Here is a 26,311-nt window from a genome sequence, read left to right on the forward strand (position 1 = left end):
AAAGTTGCGTTTACCAGGCAGACTACTACGCTATGCTGACTATAGTCGGTTTGACATTTCTGCTTCATATTTCTTTGAAAAAATTAGCCGGGGTTGACGTTTTAACAAGATGTGGGCTATCAATATTTTAACAATTTTGTTGGAGGTTAGCTTACATTGTTGGTTGAGTCATAGGTACACACGCCATTTGGCACAGTGAAAATAGGCTGACTATAAATATTTTTGTCTCAACATCTGGCCCTCATCATGCATTTGATTTACTGATTTAGCCTACATTCAATTGAATAAACGTTATTGCATAGATTACTTAGGTTTCACAAATGATTGATTAAATCTTCATCCTCGGACTTTGAAAGCTTCTTGCAGAGCTTAATCCTGGCAGTTTCGTATAGGCTAGTTGCAGAGGCTTTGAATCACTGACGCAAGCCCGGTCACCGAGATTGACAGAGTGAAGTTTCCGATTGTTGAAGTCTTGTTGCCGGGGAATTATTCCATCCATTAGATGCCGCTGAATGGAGAGCAGTCCTTAACGTGCGTTGCTCAAGCGCACACCCCGAGAGTCGAACCAGCTCCGCTTGATCTTGAAGCTTCTTTCGTTTCAGAAGTGACGCGCTAACCAACTGAGTTATCGGGGCGGACTAACAAACTATAAATGGCACAACATGGGAAGGTACAGTAGGCTATAATTGAAAACGTTTTAAGATAACTTTGAATGCTCCTTCGGCATGCGCCTGTGTTGAGCTTTCGATTACAAAATGTGGTAAACAGGGCTTTGTAAATTAGCCTACCTGTGTCGACTTCAAAGGACTCCAATCCAATGAGGATTTACTACTGTATCAGTGTATCACACACGTTGTCCGCGCCCAACTTCTACAAACGTTTCACCAATTCGGCTCGGCGATGGCATTCATTCGATTCAGCTCGCCAATACACATTTGGATCCTAGGGCAAAGGATCCAAATCACCTTCTCCCAATGGCGTATTCTCCATGCATGCAAGGCATGTTTTGCAATTCTGATGAAATCTGAAATCTTTCAGGAACAACGACTTTATGCGTAGAAATTGAAAATGTTAATAACAGAACCTCCTCGCTCTCTTAATTTCAATACTCGGAATAAGGGAACGTTCAAATATTACGTAACGCTTTTTTTTCGAATTTTTGACCCCCCCTCCCCCATGTAACGCCAACTTAACGTTTTTTTAATCCTCCCCTCCCCCATGTAACGCATTTTCACTACGAATTTGTGGCGTTCCCCTTTACAATTCTGCCTGCGTCTGAATAGTTCTGTCCGCTAGAGGTGCCAAGGCTGGAACGTGGCCGCGGATGAATACTAAACAAAGACTTTTGAAAACAACAACTCAGCGATCGGACGTGAAATGAAGTGAAGGAAAGCGATGCACAAAAGACAATAAAGAAATGACATTCGGAAATCGGAACATGGCTACAAGGTTGAACCCGGACTATTGATTAAGGACATTGATTCTATTAAGTAATATTACTGTGTGTGTGTAACCTGGTCTGCCCTGGTGACGTTAATTTGTATTATCTTCTACCATTGTTAATTAATGTTATTGTGTTTACTTTGAATTATTATACTACTTCTACAATGCTTACTTTAGTGTGGTATTAATAGACAGTGCACTCTAGAAGAGATAAGGTTAGAACATCGCCCCTTCTGAGCTAGGAGTCGCATGTCGTTAGTGCTTAGCGTACACTATTCGACCACCTACAACCCATACGCCAAAAATTCAGCACAAAAAACTACCATTCCGTACTCGACAGCGTTACGTAACGTTTTACTTGAACCCCCTCCCCCCGATGTGACGCTAACGTAACGCTTTGCATAAACCACCCCCTCGAAGGCGTTACGTAATATTTGAACGTTCCCTAACTATTCGTTTTCAAAATTTGGCTATAGCCTACTTTGGTGACCCTGGCAATCCTGCATGTTGAGGAGAGCTCAGCATGCGTTAATAATACAATTTGCCTATTCGCCGCTCTTTTGCCACACTGTGGCGCAAATGGGATCAATTCATGTTGATTTGAAATTGCGTGCAAACAAAAATCACTATCTGAGGGCAGAGTTGCCAGATTGGCTTTTTAAAAAAATGTTTGGCCGGACAACTTTTGTTTGGCCTTCATAGTTTTAAGTCCTTGCAGTTTTCTACAGTAGATAGTGTAACTCTATATTGTATCAAAGTTTTCAGTCAGATTTCGGCATTGGCGATGTCACAGAGCACCAAAAATCTTTCGATTGGGTGGTCGGTAATCTAATCCTATTTTAGCTGGTCAGGTTTAAATTTTAAACTGGTATCTGTTATAGGCATTGGAGAAGCTTTAGCCTAACTGATTTTGAATGTTTAACATGACATCTTTAAAGAAATGGAAGCCAGCTTACGACAGTCAGCGAAAATACAATACCGAGTGGGAAAAACAGTTTCCATGGTTGTAAAAAGCACCCAATGGTCTTGATGAAGCCTACTGCAAGGTGTGCCATTGCACTTTGAAACCTCAGCACAGTAGGGGAACGTTCAAATATTACGTAACGCCTTCGAGGGGGAGGGGGGTTTATGCAAAGCGTTACGTTAGCGTCACATCGGGGGGGGGGGAGGGGGTTCAAGCAAAACGTTACGTAACGCTTTCGAGTACAAAATGGTAGTTTTTTGTGCTGAATTCGTAGTGAAAAAGCGTTAGGCCTACATGGGGGAGGGGGGGATTGAAAAAAGCGTTACGTTGGCGTTACATGGGGGAGGGAGGGGTCAAAAATTCGGAAAAAAGGCGTTACGTAATATTTGAACGTTCCCTAGTTTGAAAGACCAAGAAAGCGGATTGGGTGTATGCTGAAGGCCATACACCGCTGCATAGCGCTTTAAGTCCGCTTTTCTGCAATACAGGATAAAGATATAAAATTAAGACATTGGATTCATGGTGCGCTCCAAACCTCATTTTTGGCAAAACAGCTCAAACAATTTTATCAGCCAAGTAAGGCTCAGATTGCAAGAAAAGCCAATAAACCTAAGGCAAATTTGTAAAACTTTTCTGGGGGGGGGGGGACATGTCCCCTACACTGGCTATAACCCTCCCTCCATTGCATGCCTACGAAAATCAACCAGGATAAGCCACTGCCTTGTCCATACAATACTCATTATGTCAACTCAAATCTCATCGGCCACTGAAGGTAAAAAACCCTGTGACAGCTCAACTTGAACTGATATAACCACCCAACCGTCGCAACACCGAATGAAAGGTACTTGGGATGCTGAATCATGCTTTGTGCCGCGATAGTTCAGTTGGTTAGCGCGTGACTTCTGGAACGAGGAAGCATGAAGATCAAGCGGCGCTGGTTCGACTCTCGGGGTGTGCGCTTGAGCAACGCACGTTAAGGACTGCTCTCCATTCAGCGGCATCTTATGGATGGAATAATTCCCCGGCAACAACACTTCAACAATCGGAAACTTCACTCTGTCAATCTCGGTGAACGGGCTTGCGTCAGTGATTCAAAGCCTCTGCAAGTATGCGAAACTGATAGGATTAAGCTCTGCAAGAAGTTTTCCAGTCCGAGGATAAAAACTCAATCATTACCCAGTAACGTGGCCTCCAAAACTGCACTTGACTTAAGCTTCATCCAATATGATTAAAGTGCAGCTTTAGAAGTCGTTATATCCAGATTAAAGATCTGTATTTTCATGACAAAGAGTTCGCAAAAACATAAGCCGCAGTGAATATTCGGTTGAAAAAATGAAAACACAATGAGAGAAACGGGCATACACGGTTATGATTAAAAATGAGAAGGCAATAACCATAAATTATGATGATTTAACACAGCACAACAATAATTACTTTTCATCGCAGCGATAACTTAACCATAGCACAAGTACGTTAAAAATCTCAAATGAACTTGCATGTTATGATATTCCATCCGACAGTTCACGTCCAGGAAATATCAGCTCACAAAATGATAATTAGTAAAACGGAACTTCTGGTTACGCTTAGCATCGCACAAAAAGATATGTCATCAACAGGGCGATTATTTTTTGACTTGTCAAAAAAAGTCAACAATTTGTCAAAATTTTAGCGTTCGGTCAAAAATTGTTTACAAAGTCAAAATTGTTTACAAACTGCATTGTCGTGGTGTCGTAGAGGTTGCACTGTCAGTAAAGTTTTCATTTTACACGTTGTAGCGTACTTTGGCGCAACGGATAAGGCGTTGGCTTTCGTTTTGTGCAAACCTGGTCCGACTCCCGGCTTAAGCTGGTTGTTGAAAAACACCGCTCACCTCTACCCAGGGTGTAATAAATTGGGTGGGCACAATTGCTGCAAAAAAGGCGGTGGAGAGAAAGGAACCGGCTGTAGTATTACCTCCCTGTGTGTTCATCCGTAAAACACGTGACCTACAGTTCGCGTATATATACGGCTGTCGCCATCAGCAGCCATTTTAGTTACTAGTATCTGAGTTATTGAATAGAGCTAAACACTACGTGGTGTCAGAAGTGGGATTCGAACCCACGCCTCCATTCGGAGACCAGAACACTACACCGGCCATCCTACTTTCGTTAGTGCCGAAGCCTTAGTACAATTAGAACCTTATCTTCTCATACCCAACACTTGAATCAAGTATGGGACCACCTTTACCTTTTTAGTCTACTTTATACGGGTGTAAATGGCCCATTGTCTACTTATTGTGAATCATCAGCCATTAGGTGAAATAATTAGGTTAATATGGGGTGGTGCTCAACACACCTCAACCGGTGTAAAATTTTTGGTAGGTCCTAAGTCGATTTGCGGCAGCTGTGTTGTACAGCATTTTGTACAATAATGCGTAATTTAACTATTAGAGTTCTTCATACGTCAAAATCTGTGAAAAAAAAGTTTTTTAATGTCAAAAGTTTTAATTTTTAGGTGAAAAAATAACCGCCCTGGTCATCAATAAATTGAATAAAACGAACCACCTTCATTTGCAATGACATCAAAGCACTGAGTGCGTGAATGCAGCATGTGAAGACACGGGCACAAAAATCATAGTTCATAAATGAACAGCAAGCATTACTATTACAATATCTGCCACACAGAAGCATATTGCAGCATAAAATTCTTAATATAAAGCCTTGGGACGAAAACATAACAGATATCATTTATGAAAAAGCTTTACGACAGCGAAGGCTTAATTACAGAAAGCGCATATGAGGTTGTATAATGTATATACATTTTAACAATACATATAAAGTACGTATCGAGTTTCTCAAAATAATTAATTGGTACAGATTGCATATAGAATGTGCGGTGAAGAGAAAAGCGAATGTAAAATAACTTGCAACAGGCCTTTGCAAATTATCTATTGCAGACAAACCCACATGGTGGTAATAAAACATTGTTCAAAGTGTGGAAACTGCACGGTTACAAATATACAAATTCGAAAATACGTTCAAAATTTCACACTTCTTTTTGAAAATATCTACAGAACATAAAAAAATAACCTACTTTCATATACTATTTTTCAAGCACACTACTGCGGTTATAAGTGCAAGCTAAATATTGTTGTCCCATTTATTGCAGCCTCGCAATACAAATATATAAATAATAATAATGCAAGAGCCAGCTATGGCGAGTCGGCAAGCCTGAAAAATAATAATAAAGAAGATTAGTTTCAATTTTCCAACAGTTTTCTAAAAGTTAGTGAAATTCTTTGTCAAATTGTTTTCATAAGAATTTTGTTTCTATGTACAACATCAGCGCTTCCCAATTACGCGAGGAACTCTTTCAAGAAAGCCACAAATGCTTTCAGTTAATCACCATTTTCCAACTAAACTTCCTACACTTCATTGTCAAAGAGTGCCACATTGTAACTACCTCTTCGTACGCCGCAGTGGTGTACGCATCCGGGTGAGGAAAAATTGGGGATTGGGCCATGCCTCCCCTTCCACTTTTTAAAAATAAATAAGCAGGCTATGAGATATTAAAGTGTTACTTTTTATAAAAAAAATCAAATTGAATCGAATGCCCCTTCCGTTACAAAATTTTGCGTACGCCGCTGCCTGTGCGAGTTCGGCTTTGTAGGCTCCTAACTGTAACAAAATCGAACGTCTGAAACAATTTTATGTGACGCTGTAAGAGCTATTTACTTTGTGTGTAAGCTCATATCCTGTCAATCTTCAGCTGGATCTTCTCATATCGGATAAACTGAAGTTTTCCATTAACTTTGCATGTGGGCCTACTGTTATTACTGTGAGTTACCATATGATTGTTTTATTCCAAATTTTCTGAAATTACCTTTTGTGTCCTTAAAAAGCATTTCAATAATTGTGAGCATGAGTTGGAAAAGATATAACAAGCACTGAATAGAACGACACGTTTTTGTAGCTTTTATACATGACTTACAGTTTGCGATAAATTGTCTATCTGGTACAACGGAGCACCAATATCCACAGTGATATTGTTGTACAAGAAATTGTAATTCTTCTCCAACACTTTGTACTTTAACGTGGTCAAGCCATCTATGCCTTTACGGTTGATGGCACCTTTAAGTAAGTTAAACCTACAAGAATATCAAACATTAAAAGCCTATCAGCAGTGTAGACATAAGGTGATAAACAACTTCACTTGGATTCTAACAAGTTTTAGATAAGATTGACTTAAAAAGCAAAAAAATAATAACTTTTGAGTTTAAATGATTGATGCACATTTTCACACTGAAGAAGCACCTTGCGATGGTATGCGAAACGTCAGTATAATGTTGGAACACGTTCTATTTGTAAAAGCACTGCAAGCTGGTAGAAAAGGAAGCTATGCCATACCGCTCACTGATGATCTCATTTCCTTTGTCGTGCGCATGCGCAGCCATGTGATACCTCGCCAGGTTGTCGTCGATTCGAAAAACGGACATGCAACTTTGCTGGACCCTGAATGACGTCATAAAACACAGTCATCAAACGAACAACGTTGTGAGCTAATTCTGTGGCATAGAACATGTTCTTCGCCCGAGTCCAGACGTATGCCCAGTGGGAAAGGTAAAGCAACAAAGGCAATTTTCTTATTCATCTGTAAGCATGGTATTCTTTAGCCAAGATACGTGGTTTCGATTAGTGTTGATTAGAGGAGTTTACCAGCGCCCTCAATTACATAATGTATAGTAATGAGATATACTTGCGCCCACCTACCGGTTGAGAGACCGTGCATGTCTTGCTAAGAATTCGCACTTCGCTACGTAAAATAATACGTAAAGTTTTCGCAAATAAATATTTGCTGTTCAGTGTTCATGGTTGCTTGAACTTTTGTTTCAGAAAAATAGAACGGAAAGGCACAAATTGCAGTCTATGTCTCTAAGTTATCGGTGTAAGTCATCAAACGTGATCCATCGTATGGAAGTGCAGGGAAAAGCTCCCCAGACCTGACTTTCAACGATTTACCCTAAACTGGTTGGCTGGTTTGAATCTTCATCCTCGCACTGACAAAGCCTTGATAGGTCATTCCTGGTAGTTTCCCATACTTGTAGAGGCTCTTGACGCAGGGCCGATTACCGAGATTGACAGAGTGAAGTTTCAGATTGTTGAAATCTTGTTGCCTGGGAATTATTCCATTTACTAGGTGCCGCTGAATGGAGAGCAGTCCTGAAATGCGTTGCTCAAGCGCACATCCCGAGAGTCGAACCAGCGCCGCGTGATCTTGAGCCGGGCGCGTAACCACTGAGCTAAACGGGGCGGACAACTGAAAAATGCCACTGCACCTCAAGCATTTGAAAAAAGCACCGAGTGACATGACTGCACAAAAATATCCATTTTGTAGATTGGTATCGTAACCTGCGACTTGCTTGTATTAATGTTATTTTTCGGTTGTAACAAAAAGTAGTTGTATTTAGTATGATCTAAGAAGCTCAGGCATAGTAGAATGTTTAAAGAGCTTTTAATGTCAAAAATTTTTGCAATAAAACAAAAAGTTTTTAAATAAACCAACAACACACCTTATGTACATATCATCGTCTTCACCTCCCCAGCCCCAGTAGAGGTTTGAGTAGCCATTGACCATTACAAACTGCGCCGTCGTCATGGCAGTTACACCTCCAAAGAGCTTGCTATAAGGAAGCCTAGAAATGGTAGCATGTTTTACAGTCAGAATGACCGTATAATATAGAGGAAGAACTGTCATGAAATATTAACTAGCCAATAACAAAATCAACAATAAACATCCCAGACAGCATAATCTGTCATTTTTACGTTGATTTAACGTCTGCAGGCGTTAAATCAAGGTAAAAATGAGTGATTTTGCTGTTTGGGGTTGCAAGTCATTTGAAGTTGCCATTTCGGACTGATCGCACATTCAGTCATTGGTGTCAAATTCGCGGGAAATGTTGTCACAACAACACTCCTTGAAAAAATATAAACAAATTATTTGAACAAAATAGGTTGGCTACATCTACACTTACTTTCGACTGTACTAAGCTAATCTTATTAACACCATAATTCATGCTCACTGGTAATCGTAAATGTCAATAGCCACCGACATATGCTTTGGACTGCTGTTGCAAGTATAAATGTTGTTATCGTCCTCTGGCAGAAGATCGACGTCATGGAAGATGAAGCAATCGTATTTGCCGTAGTGATGTAACGCTTCCTTGAAACCGACGTTCAGTAGCTTTGCACGGTTGAAGGTGTCGGTCCCGGCCTGGATAGGATGATTTTGCATGTCTTGACACAGATACTATTTGCACTTTGCAGTATATACTAAAGTAACAATGCGTAATCGACGTCGCCAATTAGTAAGTTAGCAAGTCTAACAAGCATTTTTGTTCCAAGGGGGCGAAGCACAGTAGTGGCGCTGAAATCTTAGCGTGAAACACTAAAACTTGGAAATTCCCAAGGTCTCATTGTCAATTTTGGAAAATTCAGTCACTTTAGTTTAAGCACTCCTGAAACTAATCCAATACAAAAATTATGCAAGTAGAATTCAGTTTGTGTTATTCTGAAAGGCGATGAAATAATGCTGTAGCTGCAACTCACCAAGTTGATGACGTAAATTCCGTACTCGATATCTTGCTTTGCCATGAACTTGTGCATATGACGTATAAATAATTTCAAGTGAATAGAACGGTTACGATAAGGTACGATAATGGCTGTCCGTCTGTGTGGAAAGCAATCGCTTGGGGAATTGACTCCAACCGGGATCTTATCCAAGCTTAATGGTAATGGAACTTCAGTGCCATTGAAAATCTGATAAAAGTCATGTCTTTTTGAAGGGAAAATTAAAGAATTTACCTTTAATTAAGTTTTAGTTAAGTACACAGAGACTTAATTTAATAATTTCTTTGTAAAAGGTAAATGTGTGGTTCAAATACTTAATTTCAGGCATCAGTGGATGAGTAGATATGGTTGTTTGTCATATACTAAACTTTTGGCACTAGAGTAGAATGGCCAGTTCTTTTCTCTTGCCTTTTCTTCAGCAACTACGTCGTCGACCTATTTTCTTTGTATGATGAGTAACCCCAGAAATACATCAGCAGCACAAGGATTACAAATAAACCTCGGTGCATTTTTTGGTGTTTGAAGACATCGATTTCAACTTTTCATGAGTAGGCTAATTCATTCACAAAATTATTTAATTATTTACTGCCGTCTGACTGCAGCCTATCACATTTATCACAAGTTGTTTGGTTATGTTTTACTTGGAAAATAGCAAAATACATGCAATGAATTACATGATTGACTTGAATGAAGCTGTCGTCAGTGAGATTACTGAGAGCACTGTCAGAAAAAAGAAGACTTTCAGCTTCGTCAACTACTGTGTAACTGTGAAGTCTCTTCAACTCTTTATCAAGAGACATTAAATCTTCATTCAGTGTCGAATGAACTAAGTTAAGCTTTTTCTTTCCAGCTGCAAAAGTAAGCTTATATCAGTAACCATTTCCAGTATCAACATTTGAGCGAAAAGCATAAGATGTCATGATTGTTATTTTGTGCATCTTAGAAACCCTCTCAACTAATCAACGGCATACCACAACGCCACTGTTTAAAAAAGTCACCAGCACCAAGTTCTATGTTATGACAATATCACAATCTAGCAATTGTGTAGCAATTACAACACTTGCTCAATAGATGCTAAAATGTTTTCATGGATTAATTCCACAGAGACAGACAAAATTTGTACATAAAACTTGTCAATTCCTTTTAATTGCCATAATTATACAACAACACGTATCAAGTACTGCAACACAGTAAACACCAAGAGCAATGCAGATCAGTTGGAATTGATAAAGTGCAACTCAGAAGTGGTGATACCATTGTAATGGGCAAGAAAATTTGTTTTCCGTTTGAAATATTTTGCAGGACACTATTTAAAATACATCATCATGTTTTCAGTCATTCTAACATAGTAACAAATCATTACACATACTGTACAAAGGTCTAGTCATTTCAAACTATAGCAGAAGTGCATGATTTTAAAAGCATGAATGGCTAAGCATTATTTAACAATAAGAAGTCATTTAAAAAAGCCATTATGATACCATACTTACTAAGGTTATTTGAATAAAAGAGACAAATAGGGCGTTTTGTTTGCAGCATCTTTAAGGAAATGGGATAAAGTAGTTTTAAGTCATCTGAATTGGTTATTCCATTAGATAGCAGGCGATTTTGCAAATCAATTTGCTTTTCTAATATTTTTATTCTTGAGTTGTATTGAGATGCAAGATATTCTGCTTTATTGCATTCTTTGTTACTTGCAAGTCTAAAAAAAAAGCAATTTGCAACATAATTTGTTTAAATTATGACAAAGTTGCAAATGTGCATAAAAATTAGTTGTAACATGGTATATGCCTTTAGGAACAAATGAGAATGTGATCATTGCAGTTGTGCGTATGATCACACTTAAGCACAATCAGAGCAACGTACCTACAATCCGACATATGAAGAGCTTGTTTCCAAAACCGCTTACATCCACTTTCGGTGATTTCGAGAAAACCACAAAAAACGTTTATGCGTGTAAGTGGTTTTGGAAGAAAACGCAAATTTTAGTGTCGAATTTGAAGCAGAAAGAGAAGGTTTTGGAAAAAAAGGAATGGATAGTAGGTACCTATGGTAATGCCCTACCTAATGACACTCTAAACTCAATTTTGGTAAAAGTGGCGCCTAAGCGGTTTTGGAACTGGGCTCTTCATATAACAAAATTGAATAGAATGGCTATATCACCATTCACCATAAATAAATATACAGTACATGTACTAATGTGCGACCATCGTAGTCACTGCGTCCACTTCACAAATATTTTGCAATGGAAAATATTTTCACAGAAAAACATTTAATAGTTTATTTATCAATAATGCTATCAAAACTTGAACAAGGTGGAAAACAACGGAAGACCCAAGAAAACGTGGAAGAGGCAAGTTCAGGAGGAAAGCAGCAAGGTGGCCTTGACAAGAGAGAACGCGTTAGACAGATCTATGTGGAGGTAGGGTGTGAAGGCGATTGCGGCACTTGGAGGTGAATGCGGCCAGGCGGCCACCCTTAATAACGGGGACTTCACCGGATTAAAACTGGACTACTACTAACAATACCACCAAATTATTACACGCTTAATAATATAACAATGTCTTTCTAGTAAAAAAGTTTAGCTGTAAAAGTTGACAAACGCAATTTTCAGAGGTCATTGAAAAAATAGTTGCAGATTGGTACATGGACAATAGTTATTTTCTTGTATATATTTTTACTCTAACTAATAAAGAAAAACTGCTATTTTGCATTCATCAAATGGTGGCATTTGCACAACAATCTAACCTCTTAGTGTTATTTATTAAGTAAGAATCGATTTCGCTATAGTAATACAGTCAACCCCGCTTAATCGGCCCACGTTTAATAGGACCCCCGCTTATTCGGACCATTTTGCACTGGTCCCGAATCCAAATCCATTTTTCTGTACAATTTTCCCCGCTTAAACGGACCACCACCCCGCTTAAACGGACCACCCTCCGCCCTAAAATAGGCCTTTATGGTTAACGTTTTTTACTTTTTGTACATTTTTCTGCGAGGTGACGCGTCAAGAGTTGTTGATAGGCAACGTGCTGCGTTCTCGCTGAGCCATTTTAAAGTGAAGTAGGCTACAGATAAACAAACGCTTGTTGTCACGTCATAAGGTTAATTGTCATCTATCAGAATTGCAGTAATTGTGATGCAGCACCGAATACTGTACTGTACAGAAGAATGAATGAATGCTTTTAGTGCTTGAATAAAAATGGCAGCAATAACTCGCGTACATCAAACACTTAAAGAAAAAATTGAGATTCTTAACAAAATCAAAAACCAGCCTTCGGGAACGTCAGAGAGGAAGTTAGCTGAGACTGTACTTTGTTTTGATTGTTGATGGTGTTTTGGTTGTGTTTATAGCCGCAATTGTAAAATGCTTAAACTATTTTCAAAAACGATGAAACAAATAACGAAATTCGTTCTCCCCGTTTAATGGGACCACCCGCTTAATCGGACCAATTTGGCTTGGTCCCGATGTGGTCCGATTAAGCGGGGTTGACTGTAGTATCTTCAGCTAGCACATGTAAAAAAGAAAATTTGAAAATACGTAAAACGAACAAATAAAGCAAACTCCGATATTATCAACATCAACATACATATTATCAAAAGACGTACAATCGTACATTCTATAAAATTTGTTTAGACCATTTGTTAGATCTTGCTGGAGTGATTTAGCAATAGTAGTTTTAGCTTTAACAGCTCTGCTTGACATGAACACATGCACAACTGTCTTACAAATGAACATGTAAGTTATTTAATTGGCTCAATAGCATTGCCAGATAAGGAATTCTGCCCTAATTTGAGCAAAGTTTAAAGCTGTTGAAAACAAAAACTTGTATATATATTAGGAATTTTTTTACAGTCCTGAGCAAAGATTAAAACCCTAACCTTATTCCTAACTTTAATCCTGACTCTGGCAACAAGAGGGTAAAAATAGTCACTTTGTATTTAATTTGAACAAATCAAAATATTTGCAAACAATCCACGAGCTAAGTTTTAAAATTTTTATATATCTGCTAAACGTTTTTTACACACTGAGGTAGACTTTTGTCTTAGAACGCCGCGGGGTGTGGCAGACCGGTTTCTGAAAGTCTTCGACCTGGCTATGTTTGTTTGTGCTCTCTGGCCGTGTCAATCCTTTGTACCCGTGCGCTGTTGATGCAAATAAAACAGTTGAACACCTTTCCCAGTGAGCCACTTGACCATAAGCTAGTCAGACTATTGGACTCTATCAATAAGGTGAGGACAACTTTTATTTAGAACTACGAGTGCTTCCTCTAGACAACAACTAAAGCAAGCAAAGACCTTCTGCAGCAAAAGAAGCCACTCTGTCCTTCAGTCGATGGGCCCTGGAGCCTAACCACCTTCTCCACCACAAGATCTCTGCTCTCCTAAACGAGCACCCCCGTCGACTGAAATCAAGACACCCATTCGTGCCAGCCACTCAACTTTTTATTAATGAAGCTGATGTACAGGACATCTCTGCGGCTGCTTGGACGGACCATAAATGAAGTTCTGAATAGAAGTCAACCGCCACCAGACTCTATTCATTTATCCCCGACGCCGACACATGCCCCATCGGTCCAACACTATCAAGACAGGCATGCATGGCCGGATTAAGGGTACTGTAGACCTAAGGCTGTTTACTAGAGAAGGGCCTATTTTTGCAAACCAAGCTATAAAAAGTAATAAAAATACATAGTCTACATGAAAAATTGAAGTTATTTACTGCAAAGTAACATAAACAATTAAACATAACAGAAAAATGGCTAATGATGGCGCGCATGATTGGTTTTGGAAACAAACACAATTTTTATTGTCAAATTTCAAGCAGATAGAAAAGATTTTGGAATAAAAAAAAGGGATTGTAAGTACAGGTCTATGGTAATACTTTACCTAATCACACTCTAAACCATGGGTTTTCAACCTTGTTTCCACCGCAAACCCCCTCAAAGCAATCAATGTAGTCTCGCGCCACCGATAAAAGTATTCAAAAAAAGCATATTTAATGCAAAATTTAATCAAATTTGATTCATGCCAACATCCAGTTATGTTTAGTTTTGCTGTTCAAACGTAAATTTCCCAAATGAAAAACGTTTTTTTGAGATGTTGTCACGGCTTTTATTACATTTCCTCCAATTGTTATTTCCATTTTCTTCTATTATTTAGCTTAGTTAAATAATAGAAGAAAAAATAATGAGAATAATCTACATTTTCGCACTTTCACTGTTGAATTTATTGCAATCTTTTATGGATTTATTTAAATCAATTTCACTGAGATGGTTGGTGATGCATATTTTTAAACTGTCAAATAAAATAGCCAAAACTAATTTTTTTCAATACTATTAAAAACGAGGGAGCAAGTCTTTTAGGCACAGACAGTTAGGCGCCGGTCAAATAGGCACGCACACTGAGGCGTCTGGATATTAAGGTGCGGAGCACTGTGGCGCTCGTTCATTTAGGTGCTATTCCTAGTAAAGTCTGCAGATTGTGTCAGCTTGGCAGGTAGGGCAATGCTTTACTGTGAATGTGGTGCTGAGAAACGAATGCAACCTAATTCGTACTATGAACCATTCGTACCGTCAGTTCGTACCTTGAAAAGATCGAGAGAAAAAATTTAAAAAAGCCGAAGTTGTTGATTGCAGTTTCCGCAAACATTTTAAAATTTTTCTCAAACAAACAAAAACTCTTAGGATCATTACCATACCAGAAATTTTAAAATGTTTGCGGAAACTCAGATCAACCCTAACCCTTTTAAAAATTTTATGTTTGCGGAAACTCCGATCAACCCTAACCCTTTTAAAATGTTTTCGGAAACTGCGATCAGCGACTTCGGCAAACTCTTAGGATCATTACCGGAAATTTAAAAATGTTTGCGGAAACTGCAATCAGCGACTTCGGCTTTGTTCTATTTTTTTCTCTCGATCTTTTCAGTTTGTTTGCGGAAACACCCTAACCCTTTTAAAATGTTTGCGGAAACTGCGATCAGCGACTTCAGCAAACTCTTAGGATCATTACCGGAAATTTGAAAATGTTTGCGAAAAAACGGAAACTGCGATCAGCAATGTTCTATTTTTTTCTCTAGATCTTTTCAGTTTGTTTGTTTGCGGATACCGAATACCTAACCGATACTCCGATACCCTAACTACCGATACCTTAACCTTGCGGAAACTGTGATCAGCGACTTAGGCTTTTTTAGTTTTTTCTCTCGTTCTTTTCAAGGTACAAACTGACGGTACGAATTGTTCATTGTACGGTACGAATTAGGTTGCACCCCTGAGGAACAGACCGTAGACCACATCATCAATGACTGCTCCATCTTCAAGCCATCCAACGGAGTGGAACATCTGCGTGTCATGGATGATGAAACCAAAGACTGGCTGCTCTCTAGTAGCCTTCCAGTGTAGTCCGAGAAAATCGTGAATCTGGGATGGTAAAAGGATAGACCAGGGGTGGGCACAGTTGTTCAAAGAAAGAGCCGCTTGCAAATAAACCATAAACACCAACGAGCCGCAAAATCGACACAAAATAACTTATCAGCAATAAAAACACAATGATTGCTTATCCATACTGTATCAGTTTTGTACTTGACTCGCCAATCTCTGAAAATTTGGACGATAAGTTGTTAATGCTGTGCGAATTAATTCTTTTAAGTGTTCTGGATATTTATTCTCTGGAACCTGTGGTAGAACTCAATGGTAGAGTGGCACTGATGGAATTTTTTAGAACCACATCTTCTTGCACGTCAGTCAGTTTCATTTCTACAGCGGACATGTTAATGGCGAAAGGTTGGCAAATTGGACAGCCATCCCTGACTACATTAACAGTAAATGGATTGTTGAGAAGAGAAGGAGCGATCTTCCTAGCATCAGCACTACTTGACTATACTCACTATAGAATAGCGAGCATTGTGTTTCGCTAACCATACTGGTGTAGCACTGTAGCCTCTACCTACACTAGCCATCAAGACTTTTTCCAATAACATGTAGATGAGCCCAGCCTCAAGGGCAAAACATGTGTCTATCGCTGAGTTCTTGCTACACTCAACTGCCAAGAAACACATGTTTTTGTGAAAAGTATTGAATTTTTTTTCTATTTGTTTTTTTTGGTTTTGTGGTTGTGCTAACTACCAGTGACGTAAGCGCATACAAAAAATATTGACGCCGTCAGCGTAAACGCAAACGTTCGAAAAACCATACGCTGTATGCGTCAACGCAACTTGTAAAAAAATTTGGCGGCGTCAGCGCATACACTAGCGTAAACTAATTTTGTTTGCTAGGTACCAAACATTCACACGGTATAAACCACTCGAAACAAACAAGTTTTATTTTGAATTTCCACGAAGATACACAAGCATCTGAAAGTGTTCCTCTGACATTTTGCTGTGTTTTGGTTCCAATATGTCTTTGCCCATTGAAAACATTCTTTCAACTGCAGCGCTGGAAGGTATTGGCGTGTTGTAGCGAAAAAAATACGTTAAAAAGTATGCGTTGATGCTATGCGCTAAAAAACCGCGAAAACTTTACGGCGTAGCCTCAAGAGCAAACCATCTAAAAAAATGTGGCCGCAAGCGTTGGCGTAAACAAAAAGTCTACGCCGCAAGTATGCGGCGTATACGTACATCTCTGCTAACTACTGACATATAGCGGGAGCAAGTCTTTTAGGTGCTGACAGTTAGGCGCTGGTCTAATAGGCGCGCACACTGTGGCGTCTGGATATTTAGATGCGGAGCACTGTGGCGCCCGGTCATTTAGGTGCTATTCCTAGTAAAGTCTGTAGATTGTATCAGCTTGGCAGCTTGCCAGAAAATTATATCATGGCTTCAGTGAGTGAAGCTGCTAAAACCGGCAATGCTTTTCACACAAAATGTTACATTGAACAGAAAAATATATTGTTGTTTTATTGATTTATTATTGTTTTATTTGTTGTTAGTCCAGGTTTGCTTTGGTGAAAGCTTTATCAATAAATTATTGAAGCTTCCGAACATTATTGAGTTCATTTTTAGTTAACTCTTTCGCGACCACGGACGTATACACACGTCTTGAGATTTTTGCCATGATGACCAAGGAAGTATCCCTACGTCCAAGGTTAAAAGTAGCCTATTTCAAGCAAAAAAATAATGTAAATGATGGCAGATCCATACTTCCATGGTCTTTGCCTGTCCTTTTTTCGCTAACTAAAAAAAAATATTTTGGCGGTGCAGTTATCAGATGAGGACTTCTTAAAGATGGGGACACAGTGGATTTTTTTCTTTCCTTCATTGGAATTGGCAGTCAAAACTGGCTAGGCAACTCCTTACTTTGGAATTTCTCGATCAAAAAGACTGTAGGCTAAATTACGTAAACTTTTTGCTTAAAATTTTCCAAATTACTCCATAATCATTCTGCTGTACCTCCTAAAGCATTGCGCGCAGAAACGAAGTAAATTTTTTCTCATGTGCAGAATTGTTTTGGCATTCGATTAAACTACATATATTTTCATATTATTGTATCATGCTTGGGTAGTAAAAATTATAATGAAGTACACTTTTCTGCCAATTTTTAATTTTTTTAGAAATTAGAAAAAATATATACCTTTTGGAAAGTTGCTAGTTGTACATAGAATGTTTTAAATTTTATTGCAAAGCTTTGCATCTTCGGATAGCTGAAGATGTATTATATGCTTTCATTTGATGTCAAGATTGTGCATCTACGTCGATCACATCATTCACATGACATGTTTTTACCGCGTAAATACAACAGATTTAAGTGAAAAATGTCTGGTAATTTAGATTAAATATAAATTACTTCTGTTCGGGATGGATTGGCAATGTGACGAGAACGCGTAAGACGCTCTACTACTGTTCACATGAATACATTTCTACATGGCATATAGGCTACACCTTGGCTACAAGTTGCAAGCATAATGGTGAGACTTCGCTCGTTATTAAACCTAGTCCGGGTTTTGACGGAAAACTAAGTTACTCTTCACTCAAGCGTACCGCCCGCTTGAGCACAGCCTACGGTACATTTTTTACTGATGTTTAGTTATTATTTGACCTAACTAAAAGTGAACTCAATCTCATACATTTTCGGAAACTTGAATAATTTATTGATAAAGCTTTCGCCGACGCAAACCTGGACTAACAACAAATAAATGCTGAACACGCGCATTAAAAAAAACAACATATTTTTCTGTTCAATATAACATTTTATGTGAAAATCATTGCCGGTTTAAGCAGCTTCACTCAAGGAAGCCATAACATATTTTTCTGTTCAATATAACATTTTGTGTGAAAAGCATTTCCGGTTCAAGCAGCTTCACCCATATATTTTTCTGTGTAATATAACATTTTGTGTGAAAAAGCATTGCCAGTTTAAGCAACTTCACTCACTGAAGCCATGACCAACAACGCACACGCATTAACAAAACAATATATTTTCCTGTTCAATATAATATTTTGTGTGAAAAGCATTGCCCTACGCCCCTACCTGCCAAGCTGATACAATCTACAGACTTTACTAGGAATAGCACCTAAATGAACGGGCGCCACAGTGCTCCGCACCTAAATATCCAGGGTGCAAGTATAGAATCCGCCACCTTGGTCAACATGACGTCACAAAACGGACGCAACTACTACATAAAGGGTGAAAAAAAAGGATGCTGAAAAGCGGCGGAATGGATATGGACTTTTTGACAATTTTACTGTGTTTTTACAATAAAAACATTAAACCAACGTCGAGTGTTAAATATAACTCGCATTTTAATTTTTACAATAAAAGTACCAATGTAACGCAACTGCAAAGAGTATGTCTTGCTTTATGCACGTGGAAAGTTTCAGGTTTATATCTTATCTACAAAACGGGCAATCGTCGTTAAAACGTAGCCGCTGGACTACACTTTTTTCCAATGCGTTGTAAAGGCGAATCGATCCTTATTCAGTATACGCCACCCCCTGTTTGCTGTGATCGGTAAATAGGGCTTCCACTAAACTTGCTGTAGTTTTCTCGTTTCAGCTCGGATTTTAACAATTTTGCTATCGTTGGAAAGCACGTTCATACATCTACACGAATCAATTAAACAATAGCACAAAATAAGTACTAGCTTTATCTTGTGATAACTTAAACTTCACCAACTTTTACCGATTCTCAGCAACTTAATTTTTACAATAAAATTATTAAATCTTTGCAAACTAAAACAGTATGTCTTGCTTTATGCACCTGAAAAGTTTCAGATTTATATCTCATCTACCAAACAAGCAATCGTCGTTCAAACTTAACCGCCCAGCGAAGCTTTTTTCCAATGCATTGTAAAGGCGAATCGATCCTTATTCAGTATACGCCACTCCCTGTTTGCAGTGATCAGTAAATAGTCCTTCCACTGAAAGTGCTGTAGCTTTCTCATTTCTGCTCGGATTTTAACAATTTTGCTATCGTTGGAAAATACAATTATATTACTAGCCTAATCAATTAAACACAAGCACAAAGTAAGTACCAACTTTATCTTGTGATAACTTAAACTTCACCAACTTGTACCGATTCTCAGCAATTTAATTTTTACAATAAAATCATTAATCAATTGCAAATAGAAAGAGTATGTCTTGCTTTATTCACCTGAAAAGTTTCAGATTTATATCTCATCTACCAAACAAGCAATCGTCGTTCAAACTTAACCGCCCAGCGAAGCTCTTTTTCAATGCATTGTAAAGGCGAATCGAACCTTATTCAGTATACGCCACCCCCTGTTTGCTGTGATCAGTAAATAGTGCTTCCACTAAACTTGTTGTAGTTTTCTCGTTTCCGCTCGGATTTTAACAATTTTGCCATCGTTGGAAAGCACGATCATATATCTACACGAATCAATTGGCTACAAATCCAGAACAAGTACTATCTTTATCTTGTAATAACTTAAACTTCACCAACTTGTACCAGTTCTCAGCAATTTAATTTTTACAATAAAATTATTACAAATTGAATGAGTATGTCTTGCTTTATGCACATGAAAAGTTTCAGATTTATATCTCATACACCAAACGAGCAATCGTCGTTCAAACTTAACCGCCCAGCGAAGCTTTTTTTCAATGCATTGTAAAAGCGAATCGATCCTTATTCAGTATACGCCACCCCCTGTTTGCTGTGATCGGTAAATATTCCTTCCACTAAACTTGCTGCAGTTTTCTCGTTTCTGCTCGGATTTTAACAATTTTGCCATCGTTGGAAAGCACGATCATACATCTACACGAATCAATTGGCTACAATACCAGAACAAGTACTATCTTTATCTTGTAATAACTTAAACTTCACCAACTTGTACCAGTTCTCAGCAATTTAATTTTTACAATAAAATCATTAAACTTTTATAAATGGAAAGCATATGTCTTGTTTTATGCACCTGAAAAGTTTCAGATTTATATCTCATCTACCAAACAAGCAATCGTCGTTCAAACTTAACCGCCCAGCGAAGCTTTTTTCCAATGCATTGTAAAGGCGAATCGATCCTTATTCAGTATACGCCACCCCCTGTTTGCAGTGATCAATAAATAGTCCTTCCACTAAACTTGCTGTAGTTTTCTCGTTTCAGCTCGGATTTTAACAATTTTGCTATCGTTGGAAAGCACGTTCATACATCTACACCAGGGGTTCTTAACCGGGGGTAAATTTACCCCCTGGGGGTAAATTTCATCTACCGAGGGGGTAAATTTACAGAATCATAAATTAAGGCTTTCAGACAAAATTAAATCTGTGGAATAGAAGAGTTCAAAAAGGAATTTACGCAGATTTTCCAACATTTGATGATTGAAAAGTCAGTAGAAGTCGTAACAAGATTTCTGACCTCGAAGTCGAAATATGCCAGCACCTTAATGCCGCCTTAAAAAGAACTTTGACGATTACTTCGAAGGTGAAAGTTTTAACAGTAGGCTACTGCTCTTTTGATAACTCATCCCTTTGAAGCCAAGTTAGAAAGTAATGCTGAAGATGATCTTTGCAGAGATGAATTGATTGATCTTCAATGTTCAACAACGCTTTGTTCCAAACTCTTATCGTGCAATGGTGACTTTTCCAAGTTTTGGTGTGGATTAGTCGAAGAGTTTCCTACGCTGACTAAGCGTGCATTTGAAGTTATTATAGGCCTACCTTTTCCAACTACTTATCTATGTGAAGCAGGGTTCTCTTCATTGTTGACTATTAAAACAAAACGTCGATCTCGCTTAGTTCCCAAAGACGACATGCGAGTAGCTCTTTCAACGACTGTTTCAAGACATTATTTTTTTCACATGACCCCGTCAAGAACAATCGTGTCTTCGGCATATAAACAGCTTGTTTTTGATATTTGCCAAGGAAATCCAGACAAAAAAGGATGTTTTTCATTTCTTCTCATGGTTGACTGGACACGATGACATCACAAGGGGCCACCAAAACGGTGGGGGTAAATTTTACTTTTTTCATTCGGCAAGGGGTAAATGAGACAAAAAAGGTTAAGAACCCCTGATCTACACGAATCAATTAAACAATAGCACAAAATAAGTACTAGCTTTATCTTGTGATAACTTAAACTTCACCAACTTTTACCGATTCTCAGCAACTTAATTTTTACAATAAAATTATTAAATCTTTGCAAACTAAAAGAGTATGTCTTGCTTTATGCACCTGAAAAGTTTCAGATTTATATCTCATCTACCAAACAAGCAATCGTCGTTCAAACTTAACCGCCCAGCGAAGCTTTTTTCCAATGCATTGTAAAGGCGAATCGATCCTTATTCAGTATACGCCACCCCCTGTTTGCTGTGATCGGTAAATAGTCCTTCCACTGAAAGTGCTGTAGTTTTCTCGTTTCTGCTCGGATTTTAACAATTTTGCCATTGTTGGAAAGCACGATCATATATCTACACGAATCAATTAAACAGTAGCTCAAAGTAAATATTAGCTTTATCTTGTGATAACTTAAACTTCACCAAATTGTACCGATTCTCAGCAATTTACTTTATACCGGTACAATAAAATTATTAAACTTTTGCAAATGGAAAGAATATGTCTTGCTTTATGCATCTAGAAAGTTTCAATTTTATATTTTATCTACAAAACTGGCAATCGTCGTTCAAACGTAGCCGCTCGGCGACACTTTTTTCCAATGCATTGTAAAGGCGAATCGATCCTTATTGAGTATACGCCACCCCCTGTTTGCTCGTTTGGTAGATGAGATATAAACCTGAAACTTTTCAGGTGAATAAAACAAGACATGCTCGTTCAGTTTGTAAAGGATTTATTAATTTTATTGCAAAATTAAATTGCTGAGAATCGCTACAAATTGGTGAAGTTTAAGTTATCACAAGATAAATCTAGTACTTACTTTGTGCTTGCATTTAAATGATTCGGGTAGATATATAATCGTACTTTCCAACGATGGCAAAATTGTTAAAATCCGAGCAGAAACAAGAAAACTACAACAAGTTTAGTGGAAGCACTATTTACCGATCACTGCAAACAGGGGGTGGCGTATACTGAATAAGGATCGATTCGCCTTTACAATGCATTGGAAAAAAGTGTCGCCGAGCGGCTACGTTTGAACGACGATTGCCAGTTTTGTAGATAAGATATAAACTTGAAACTTTCTAGATGCATAAAGCAAGACATACTCATTCAATTTGCAAAAGTTTAATAATTTTATTGTATAAATTAAATTGCTGAGAATCGGTACAATTTGGTGAAGTTTAAGTTATCACAAGATAAAGCTAATACTTACTTTGTGCTACTGTTTAATTGATTCGTGTAGATATATAATCGTGCTTTCCAACGATGGCAAAGTTGTTAAAATCCGAGCAGAAACGAGAAAACTACAGCAAGTTTAGTGGAAGGAATATTTACTGATCACAGCAAACAGGGGGTGGCGTATACTGAATAAGGATCGATTGGCCTTTACAATGCATTGGAAACAAGCTTCGCTGGGCGGTTAAGTTTGAACGACGATTGCTTGTTTGGTAGATGAGATATAAATCTGAAACTTTTCATGTGCATAAAGCAAGACATACTTTTTATACTTGCAAAAGTTTAATAATTTTATTGTAAAAATTAAATTGCTGAGAATCGGTACAACTTGATGAAGTTTAAGTTATTACAAGATAAAGATAGTACTTGTTCTGGAATTGTAGCCAATTGATTCGTGAAGATGTATGATCGTGCTTTCCAACGATAGCAAAATTGTTAAAATCCGAGCAGAAACGAGAAAACTACAGCAAGTTTAGTGGAAGGACTATTTACCGATCACAGCAAACAGGGGATGGCGTATACTGAATAAGGATCGATTCGCCTTTACAATGTACCGGTAGGCCTATTGAAAAAGACCTTCGCTGGACGGTTAAGTTTGAACGACGATTGCTCGTTTGGTAGATGAGATATAAATCTGAAATTTTTCAGGTGCATAAAGCAAGACATACTTTTTTCCATTTGCAATTGATTAATGATTTTATTGTAAAAATTAAATTGCTGAGCATCGGTACAATTTGGTGAAGTTTAAGTTATCACAAGATAAAGTTGGTACTTACTTTGTGCTTGTGTTTGATTGATTCGGCTAGATATATAATTGTATTTTCCAACGATGGCAAAATTGTCAAAATCCGAGCAGAAATGAGAAAGCTACAGCACTTTCAGTGGAAGAAGCGAAGAACTATTTACTGATCACAGCATACAGGGGGTGGCGTATAGCCTACTGAATAAGGATCGATTCGCCTTTACAATGCATTGAAAAAAAGCTTCGCTGGGCGGTTAAGTTTGAACAACGATTGCTTGTTTGGTAGATGAGATATAAACCTGAAACTTTTCAGGTGAATAAGCAAGACATACTCTTTTAGTTTGAAAAGATTTAATGATTTTATTGTAAAAATTAAGTTGCTGAGAATCGGTAAAACTTGGTGAAGTTTAAGTTATTACATGATAAAGATAATACTTGTTCTGGATTTGTAGCCAATTGATTCGTGTAGATATATGATCGTGCTTTCCAAGGATGGCAAAATTGTTAAAATCCGAGCAGAAACGAGAAAACTACAGCAAGTTTAGTGGAAGGACTATTTACTGATCACAGCAAACAGGGGGTGGCGTATACTGAATAAGGATCGATTCGCCTTTAGGCTACAATGCATTGAAAAAAAGCTTCGCTGGGCAGTTAAGTTTGAACGACCATTGCTCGTTTGGTAGATAAGATATAAATCTGAAACTTTTCAGGTGCATAAAGCAAGACATACTCTATTTGTTTGCAAAGATTTATTGATTTTATTGCAAAAATTAAGTTGCTGAGAATATGTAAAAGTTGGTGAAGTTTAAGTTGTCACAAGATAAAGCTAGTACTTATTTTGTGATATTGTTTAATTGATTCGTGTAGATGTATGAACGTGCTTTTCAACGATGGCAAAATTTTTAAAATCCGAGCAGAAACAAGAAAACTACACCAAGTTTAGTGGAAGCACTATTTACCGATCACTGCAAACAGGGGGTGGCGTATACTGAATGAGGATCGATTGGCCTTTACAACGCATTGGAAAAAAGTGTAGTCCAGCGGCTACGTTTGAACGACGATTGCCCGTTTTGTAGATAAGATATAAACCTGAAACTTTCCACGTGCATAAAGCAAGACATACTCTTTGCAGTTGCGTAACATTGGTACTTTTATTGTAAAAATTAAAATGCGAGCAGAAATTAGATAGCTACAACACATTTAGTTGCAAACGTTTCATATTTTTATTTTTAAAGTTTAATAGGTAAATTTTTAGTTGAATTGATGCAATTTGGTAATTTTTTTGTCATTCTATGTAGTTATATTTAACACTCGACGTTTGTTTAATGTTTTTATTGTAAAAACACAGTAAAATTGTCAAAAAATCCATATCCATTCCGCCGCTTTTCAGCATCCTTTTTTCACCCTTTATGTAGTAGTTGCGTCCGTTTTGTGACGTCATGTTGACCAAGGTGGCGGATTCTATACTTGCACCAATATCCAGACGCCACAGTGTGTGCGCCTATTAGACCAGCGCCTAACTGTCAGCGCCTAACTGTCAGCGCCTAAAAGACGTGGACCCCATATAGCCTACTACATGATTTTACATGCAGGCACGTTTAAACCTTTCAAGGTTTTGCCACCTTTTCCCATTCATTAACGTGCTGGTAGGTCTATGTCGATTTTTGTAGTTAGTATCTTTTTCGTCCCGGACGCATTAATGACGAAAAACAGAATGATGATGAATGGATTTACAAGGAATGCAATGCATGGCTTTAGCTCCTGTAAATTTGCAACGTCACAATTCTATTGTTTAACAATGGCTACAGTAAAAGTTTGTATAGGGCGCAAATTAGATTATGAATAAAGTGTCCCAAATTTTAATTTTTACCAACCGATTTTTGCGCCCCTATTAATGTGGCGCCCATTGCTCGAGCCATGCCTGCCATACCCTAGGTACGCCACTGCTTGGTTGACAGTGCAAGATAACATTTATAAAATATGATCTTAATTTTTTTGTAATATTATGATTCAATACAAGAGCCACAAAATTTTTGTTGTCGAGCCGCAGTTTTCCCACCGTTGGGATAGACCCTCGGCCCTAGAGGCTCACACGACGACGACGACAACTTTTATTTGTGTTCTTTAAAAATCTGGCTTGATAAATGTTGTAGGGAAGCTTAAGCCTACTTCTAAAATCCTTGGGTTTATGTTTTTAACTGATTGTCCATCCTTTTAACACACAAAGTTATCATACAGTTTGTCCTACAACCCAACTGTAATCTTATTCTGAACACTTCAATTCAGTTTCACTTAATAAATACGCAAGCAGCAATAACAATTCAATTATTTTATACTATTACAAAAATGTTGCAATTAACCATCTAGGCCTATTTGCACCTGTATGATATCCAAACAATTACCTATTCAACCAACCTTGTGGAAAAGTGATGATATTCCCAGTCTCCCAAACGTAAAACTGCAAAAAATAATATTGCACTAGCACCACAGAAGCCAAGCTTACATCTCGTACGTTTAAGGTCAATGGAATGGTATATGTGGCAATAAACAGAATGACTTTTCATATTGCACAATATCTACAAAATTTCAATACAAGCCTTGGCTAGGCCACTAGAAGTCAAAAACTACATGCAATCCATGCATCTGATCTCAGTGCTCTGTAATCTGCAAACATTCTGATTTTTCAACAAATGAACCAGAGTTGCCAAATGCAATATCGCTAATTGGTTGGTTTTGAATCTTTATCCTTCGACTGACAAAGCCTTGATTCAATTCAATTCAGTTTATTTTTCTTTGTCAGAATGCAAAAGAAATGATATTG

At 38.0% G+C, this 26,311-nt stretch overlaps 1 protein-coding gene across 1 annotated transcript; it reads right to left on the minus strand.

The window, feature by feature from the left end:
- Positions 1-3,912: 3,912 nt before the first annotated feature.
- Positions 3,913-26,109, minus strand: LOC145787419 (beta-1,4-galactosyltransferase 2-like). The gene is made up of 9 exons (XM_082599162.1): positions 25,906-26,109; positions 10,503-10,714; positions 9,687-9,862; positions 8,992-9,201; positions 8,466-8,656; positions 7,956-8,078; positions 6,793-6,897; positions 6,377-6,533; positions 3,913-5,616 (listed from the first exon to the last, which is right to left on the minus strand). The coding sequence occupies exons 1-9, from the start codon at positions 26,052-26,054 to the stop codon at positions 5,527-5,529; spliced, it is 1,413 nt and encodes a 470-aa protein (XP_082455288.1). The 5' UTR covers positions 26,055-26,109; the 3' UTR covers positions 3,913-5,526.
- Between the last annotated feature and the right edge of the window lie 202 nt (positions 26,110-26,311).

This window comes from Aplidium turbinatum, chromosome 18 (genome assembly GCF_918807975.1).
Source record: "Aplidium turbinatum chromosome 18, kaAplTurb1.1, whole genome shotgun sequence".
Classification (NCBI taxonomy): Eukaryota; Metazoa; Chordata; class Ascidiacea; order Aplousobranchia; family Polyclinidae; genus Aplidium; species Aplidium turbinatum.